At 63.1% G+C, this 7848-nt stretch overlaps 1 protein-coding gene across 1 annotated transcript in view; it reads right to left on the reverse strand.

Moving 5' to 3' along the window:
- Window positions 1–2280: 2280 nt before the first annotated feature.
- ANKMY1 (ankyrin repeat and MYND domain containing 1) overlaps window positions 2281–7848 on the reverse strand; it is a 34583-nt gene continuing 29015 nt past the window's right edge. The window contains exons 13-16 of the mRNA XM_023521079.1: window positions 3883–4058; window positions 3539–3614; window positions 3153–3313; window positions 2281–2450 (exon numbers count right to left, since the gene is read on the reverse strand). Coding sequence (XP_023376847.1) covers window positions 2392–2450; window positions 3153–3313; window positions 3539–3614; window positions 3883–4058 — 472 coding nt within the window. The 3' untranslated portion in view covers window positions 2281–2391. The remainder of the gene's footprint in view (window positions 2451–3152; window positions 3314–3538; window positions 3615–3882; window positions 4059–7848) is intronic.

Consider the following 7848-nt stretch of genomic DNA (forward strand, 5'->3'; position numbering starts at 1 on the left):
CCAGGCCCCCTTCTGCCCCGCGCTCACGGGCAGTGTCGGGCCTTGCCTCCTCCGAGCTGGACCGGCCGAGTCTGACAAGGGGAAAGCTGGCTACAGGGATGGCTGCAGGCGCGGCTGTCCCCAGGGTCTGAAGGCCGGGCCAGGCTGCTGTGGCGAGCGGCAGTGGCAGGCCTGGCTGCACCCCCACTCTGGCCTGGAGCTTGTGGCCGGCGCTGTGGGCGGGGACAGACAAAAGGACACACCACAGGCTGGCGGGGCCAGCCCCTCCACGGCACTGGCACAGAGCTCGGTACAGAGTCGGGCGCGGGCCACCGTCCCTGGACACCAGGGGAGAGGTGGCCACGGTTCTGGTACGTTCTGAAGGGACACATGACCCAGCTTCCTGAGAGAGTGAGCCGTGGGCCCCAGGTGGCCTGAACCGCAGGGCAGTCAGCCTGGCCAGGGACAGAGACGGCAGGCCGGGCGGGTGTGGGCGCGTCACCACGTGAGTAAAACACACACACGAAGGGCCCCCGTCCACTCAACACGCGGGCGGACGGACAGACGTGCAGTCCAATGCAGAGTCGGGCTCACGCCGGAGTGACGGCTGTGCCAGAACGCCGTGACGCCTGTGTCCTTTCGAGAAGTTGGTGGCTGAAAGCGTTCTTACACAGTCACAGGTTAGCCTGGCACTGCCACTTCACCCAGCGCTGACGGCACCAGCCAGTGTGCCGGGAGGGATAAAGGAAGAGCCATTGAGGCAGAGAAGGCAGGCCGGGCTGGGCGTCACGTCTCAGGGCCTGGGGCCCACCGCAGCGCAGCCAGACCTTGTGCGCAGCGTGGGCAGGGACGTGAGGCGCAGCGGCCTGCGCCACCTGCCGCCTGGGCCGCCCCATTGGCCGGCGTCGAGGGCCGGCTCTGTGCCCGGCCCGGGCCGGCAGCTGGGGCTCTGCCGTGAGCACGGTGCGGTGGGGTGTGTGCGGCACGTCTGATGAGTGAGCGAGCAGCCTAAATGCTGGGCAGACACCAGGTGACCCGGTGCACACGGGTTAGAAAGGCCACTTAAGGCCGTGACCATTGTAAGTCAACGACGGGGGGGCACGAAAAAGCACGCACGTGTGCGTGGGGGTGTCGAGGGCGTGTGCACGCGCGTCTGTCCACCGAGCGGAACCCAACGTGCTCAGGGTGTTTGTCCTCGCGTGGAAGGTTAGGCTGTCGCACCGTCTCCATCCGGTTTTCCTAACAAGCAGGTGCCGTGTGCAGGGCAGAGAATAAAACTCTCATTTGGGGAAAATGATGTTGCAGAGAAATGTTTAACCGCGTGGACGTCCATGGCTTCGTTGAGGATGTACGGCCTGTGCGCGCGTGTGCGTGTGCCGTGCACAGGTGTGTGCGCGCGTGTGCGTGTGCGTGCGCGTGTGCGTGTGCAGGCACGCGGGTGGGATCGGGGCCACGCACCGAGTGGCGTCACTCCGGGTGCTGGGACAGACGTCGGCCATTGCCTCCTCTGCACGTAACTAACTGGTACACGACTCGCTTGAATTCAGAAGTGCTCCGTGCAGCAGGAGCCACCCACAGCCCTTGTCGGGGTCCACGCCCCACCCCGCAGCCCCTCGCCAGAAAGGCCCTCCCTAGCCAGGAGCCTGCCCGCAGTCACGTGACTCAGCCTCTGCCGGGACTGAATGATGCTGGGGGACAAAGCCGCCTGGCTGCGGAGCAACACACGGTCCTCGTCCCCTCTGCCTGGCGTGTCTCGCACACCCCTTACAGGAGCTCCGCCCGGGAGCCCCAGCAAACTTCCCGACAGGGGGCTGGAAACAGGCGAAGCCAGGGCGGCGCTGCCTTGGGTGGGCGCCCCAGGCTCTGCCACCCCTCCCCACCCCGCCCCACCGCATCCCACCACTGGGCCCTCAGACCCCTTCCCCTCCCCTCCTCCCTGCCCCACCCCCCAGTCATGCCGTGCTCCAGCCCCTCCTCCACCTCATGGGCGAGTTCCACATCCACTGTCCCCCGGACGAGGCCCAGCACGCGCAGGCAGCAAGTGCACGTGGAGGGGAGAAGCCAGGGATGAGGGCAGGAGCTGTGGGCAGGACAGCGGGGCAGCCCTGCCCGGCCCTTCTGAGCGGGGCGTGGGGAGTGGGGCCGTGGCTTTTGGGAAGCCCCCAGACACCCCAGGCACAGGCAGGGCCCTCGAGCCGCCGCAGTCCCCCCACCCGCCTGACAGTGGCCGGCCCGCGGGAGGCGCTGCGCTTGCCCGTGTGGGCGGAAAGGGCTAAGACACTGAGTGGACACACTTTATTGTGGGGTCGGGGGTGCAGACTTCCTGCGTGAGGCCGGCCGGAGCCGGGCGGCAGCCCGAGGTGGCCGAGGAGCGGGCGCTGGCAGATGACCGCCGCCGCCTCGAGCACGTCCTTATTGAGAGACTTGCACCCTCGGGCTCCCGTCCTCCAGACAGGCTGCCTGACAGGGAACTGGCAGGGGGGAGGCAGTGAGAGGCCCAGACCCAGCCAGCGACCCCTCGTGGCGGTGCACCCGGAGTGGAGCCCTGCACTGGGTGACCAGCGCCCCGGGAAGGGACGCGCAGGTCTGCTCTGTGCTCACACGCGTGGGGTACGTGGCAGGGACAATGTCAGCTGGGCTGCTCTTCAGACACGGGCCTCACAGCCCCCAGCCCCGGCCCTGAGGTCCCCAAGCCGAGCTAGTTGTGACCAGACCTGGGGTGCACCTCACAGTGGGGCCTATTATCAAAGCCCCATTTCACAGAGGGAGAAACTGAGGTGACAGCATGTGTCAGAGCTCAGAGAAGAAGGGCTTTGGGGACACAGCCCAAAGACAGGGGTCGGCCAGCCCTCCACCCCCGCCAAGGACAGGCTCCGAGGAGGGGAGGGGAGGAGGGTGTTTGTGGGGCAGAGTCGCTGACCTACAGGCCCAGAGACACCTGGGGGTGGCCTGGAGGAGCCTTCTGTAGGGACCCCGAGGCCTAGTGCTGGTGGCCCGTGGGAATGTGTGCCCAGCAGGGGACCCAGGAGTCCAGCGGGTCCTCCCCGGGGAGCCCTGGGCACACGGGACGTGGCGTCCACCGCGCCTGAGAAGGGCCGGGCTGGTCCAGCGCCCCGTGCCCACGCAGGCACGCCTGGGAGCCGAGAGACGGGGCGGAGGGCCGGGCGGCTCACCGATGGAGGCCAGGACGCTGCAGTCGCGCTTGTGGAAGTCGGCCCAGGCCTTGGTCTTGCAGTTTTTGCTGCAGGCCAGCATGCCGTAGCAGCGCGCACAGGGCGCCAGGCGCACCCCGACCGACCGGCCGCACTGGTAGCAGAACTTGAAGAAGGGGATCCTGCGGGGGACGCACGGCCGTGGGTGGGGCCCGCCATCTGTGCGCCCCAGGCGCGGCAGGGAGCCCAAGGCAGGGGGGACAGATGCAGGGTCCACCCAGGTGACGCCTCCTTCACGGAGCCGAGCCTGGCCCACGTCCCACCCAGCGCCCGCCACCAGGTGTGGGGCTGTCCCCAAGCATGCCCTGCAACCCCCACCCACGGTGGGCAGGGCCAGCGGCACTCACAGCTCCTGCTCCTCGGGGTGAGGCACCTTCAACCCCGGGCTCCTGCGCTTCAGCCTGTGATAGGGAGTCAGCTCCACTGCACCCAGAGAGACCCACGTTAGCTCCGGGTCCTCTTGCTGCTGCTGTGCCGTCCACAGGCCGAGGGCGCCCTGGGGTGCCGGCCTCCACCGCCCTCCCGCAGCGAGCCCGCCCTGGCACCACAGGGAGGCAGGTGGGACCCCAAACCCTCTGGGCCACAGCAGGTCGAGGGGGCAACGCAGGGCGGCAGGCAGTCCCGGGCCTGGAGCCAAGGGCGTCCCTTGGCCGCCCAGCCTCCCGCAGCGCCCGTCCGCCTTCCCCTGCGCCTTGGACCAGCTCCGTGTCCCCTGCGCCACTGACCAACTCGGCGTCCCCTGCGCCTTCGATCAGCTCGGAGTCCCCTGCACTGACCGGCTCGGTGTCTCCTGCGCCAGGCCACCAGGTGGCCACGGGCAACGCCAGTCTCTGTGGGGCAGGGGCTCCTGGCTGTGCTCTCGGGCAGCTGCGGGGAATGCGCGGTGGCCAGGGGACCGGACGGCAGCAGTCCCCACAACAACCGTGTCTCTCCACTTCCTCTCCTCAGACAGCACGTCGCCCCCAGAAAGGCCACCTGACCTCTGCTTCCTCACCACCCCTCGGATCAGGAACCCCACCCTTCCCGCACCCAAAGTGCCCTGGGCCGCCACTCAGGCTGCTGGTGGCTCCAACAAGCACCCTGGAGACCGCGTGCCACCAAGCAATGCTTCTGGGACAGGTGTCAGTAAAGAACTTAAAGTGACAGTACCACAGCCTCGCGAATCACTTCTTTAAACGGAAACGCACAAGCAAGAGGACGTTTCTATCTCAAAGGGCCGGGACTCTTCCCAACAGCGTTGCTGGGACAGGGCTCACCCTGCATCCGGCTCACCTGTCATGGCCACAGCTCAGTGGCTTTAGAGCCTTCGCGGTGTATGACCGTCCACGATCAATTTAGATCGTTGTCATCAGTCCAAAATGAAGCCAGCCCCCGGCCCTGCTCCCTGACACCTTGGCCCCTGGCCTCTGGCCTCTGGTCCCCGGCCCCCCGGCCCCCAGCCCCGGCAGCCACCAACCCCCTTGGTCTCTGAGGCTGTGCTTGCTCTGGACACCCACAGGAGTGACGTCGTGAACACGTGGTCTTTTGCGACTGGGTTCTTTCGTCCGGCGTTGCGTCTTCAAGGCCCATCCGTGCTGCAGGGCGTGCCAGGGCTTGGCTCCTCCCACGAGCGACGCCGTCACGCTGCACAGGCCCGCCGCCACCGCTGCCCGCGCATCCAGCGGTGGGTGCCTGGGCGCTGCAAACCAGTGTCGTGTGCACTGTGCCTTCCTTCCCCGTGGGCATACACCCGGGAGTGGGGTTGCCGGCGACGCGGGGGCCCTGCCACTAATGTCTGAGGACCTGCCAGACTGCTTCCACGGTGGCGGCACCGTCTGCACACCCCCTCTCTGCAACCCCCCAGCACTTGCTGAGTACAGCCGCCCCAGGGGGTGCCAGGGGTATCTCCGCGTGGTCCATTTGCACATCCCTGAGGGCCAGTGACACGGAGCGTCTTCTTAGGGGCGTACTGGCCATTTATAGGTCTTTCTACAGAGAAACTTGAATAGATGCTGACGTAAATAAGGCCGACCCCGTCTCTGTGCCCGATTTCTCTTCCGTTCAAGCTGTCATGCTGTCGACTCTGCCCGACTTCACCACGCCCGGCACTGCCAGCTGGCGCAATGTGCCAGGTTCCCATCGGTGACGGCCACAACGGCACAGCCACTGAGACAGGGACCAAAGCCGGTGCTGGCGTCAATGCTGAGCCATCGCACGTCACAGGGCCACCACGAGGTGTGGCTCCTGGCTCCTACTACCCTCTCTGTCCCTGTGTCCTGTCAACCATAAACACCTTAGCTCTACCAAAAACATTTACCGCATGTACCGTAACGACTGTCCACTACCAGAGGTGAGCCGGGCTGACCGTGGGGTTGCCTGCTCCCGCCGCATGCCTGGGAAGTGACTTGCCCTACAAGAAACTCTGTTGTGTTCTAGGGCGCTGCCTGCCTCGTCTGTCAGTCTAAGATGCTTCCCGGTCCAGCGGTCCCTGCACCTCCACTGCCCCGTCCAGCGGATTTCTGCTCCCGTTCCTCATCCGGTTTTTAATTCGGTTATTTGTCTTTTCTGTCACATTGTCCCCGTCTATTCCACATGCAAGTTCTTTATGAGATATCTGCTTTACGAAGGGCTTCTCCCCGAGGTGGTGTTTTCGTTTTCACAACAGTGTGCTTTGAAGCAACAAAGGTTTTCATCTCAATGATGTCGGGTTTATCTGTTTGTTCTTTCATGCTATTTGTGCTTTGGGTGTCACACGCAGGACGCCAATGCCAAGTCCACGCACGTGAGGATTTACCCTGTGCTTTCTTCTGAGAGTTTTAGAGCTGAAGCTTGTACACTCAAGTCTTCAATCCAAATTGAATTAATTTTCGTACATGGCGTGAGGGTCAAATTTCATTCTTTTGTGTCTGGATAACCAGCCGTTTGTTGGAAAGACCGGTCTTACCCGTTAAAAAGCCCGGCACCCTTACGGAAAGTCAGCTGACACAGAGCTGGCTGCGCCCCTGGGCTCTGCGTTCCATCCGGCCCGCGCGTCTGCTCCGTGCCAGCGCCACGCGGTCTCGATTCCTGCCGTTTCGCGGTAAGTTTGAAATTGGGACGTGTGAGTTGTAGTTTCAGGATCGTTTTGGCTGCTCTGGGCCCCTTGCGGTTCCATATGAATTTTAGAATCAGCGTCTCAATTTGTACCAAGAAGTCGGCCGGGATTCTGACAAGGCGACAGCTTTCCGGGGGACGAGCCCCCCTTTAATTCTTCCCCAAGAATTAAACTTTGCAGTTTCCGGAGTATAAGCTTCGCACTGCTTCGGTTCAGTGTATGCAGAAGAATTTCATTTTTATTGATACTATTGTAAGTGGGATTGTTTTTTAAATTTCATCTTTGGTTTATTCATTGCCATTGTTTAGAAACACTGACGATTTTTGTATATTGATCTTCTACCCTACAACCTTACTGAAGGTATTTATTAGTTTTAACAATGGAATAGTTTTAGATTTGGATCAGTATTTTAATATTCATACATTCAGCTTAATAATTTAATATTAGTTTTAGTTTTAAAAACAGATTCCTAGGGTTTCCAGTCTGCAAGATATTTGCAAATAGAGACAGTTTACCTTTCCCCTCCCAGTGCGAGTGCGCTCTGTCCCTTTCTCGCCCCCTCACGCTGGCGAACATCGCCGCTCGACGTGACACGGAGCCGGTGAGAGGCGTTCGCATCTCCCGCCTGAGCTTGGGGAGGAAGCGCCCGCCTTTCACATGACCAGTCCGATGCTGGCTGTGCGGTTTCGGGGTTAGGAAGGTGCCTTCTATTCTGTGGTCATTGTCCAGTCTGGTACCTGGCCCACTCGGTGACACAGGTGCAAAGGCCACCATCCTGGGCATGTGACTCAGTCCTTTCTGGGGATGCTGACCAGTGCCACCAAGGGGCTGGTCCCTGGGCCCCCGCAGGTGCCATCCCACCTGGCTCCCTCGCCCTCCAGCCAGCCGCCCAAGGTGGGGCCCCAGTGGTTTTCAGCGAGTCCATCCCTCTACCAAGCTGACAAGGTGTCACCACAACTGAGCAATGGACGCCCCATGGGCGGATGTGTTCTGGATCCTTCTCCGCATCCAGGGCCTTCTCCTGCGACCAGGGACCCTGCAGCCCTTCCCTCCAGGCTCCTCTCAAAACTCCCTGTGCTCAGACTGGCTCTGCTATGTGTCGACTGTGGCCAGACCACATCAGGCCTCATGCCAGGATGACCCAGGGCTTCAGCTCCCAGATCAGCCTGCACCGGGCGTGGGTCACCGTATCAGCCCCGGGACACGGCCCACCAAGCAAAGCGCCATGCAGATTCCTCTCCCTCCTCCCCCAGTGCCGGCCAGTCCACCCAAGAACCACAGGCACCAGACCTGCAGTGTCCTGAGGTCACGTTTGTCTGCTGCGGAGCAGAGGGGCCTGACCCTGCCATCAGAGGGAGAGGCCCCATCCTGGGGCTGGGGTGGCCCTGCTCCCGGGCCATCGAGGGACAAGGATGCCCTGCTGCCCACAAGAGGCCCCCCACAGCAGCCTGGAGCAGCTCAGCCTGTACCTCGCCACTCCTAGGTGTCCTGCCCCTCCCCCACGGCGGCCGGGCAGGCCTTCCTGGCACTGGACGAACATGAGCTCCCAGACTCACTGCCCACTGTGGCCTGGGCCTCTCCCCC

This window comes from Pteropus vampyrus, unplaced genomic scaffold (genome assembly GCF_000151845.1).
Source record: "Pteropus vampyrus isolate Shadow unplaced genomic scaffold, Pvam_2.0 Scaffold291, whole genome shotgun sequence".
In the NCBI taxonomy this organism is placed as follows: Eukaryota; Metazoa; Chordata; class Mammalia; order Chiroptera; family Pteropodidae; genus Pteropus; species Pteropus vampyrus.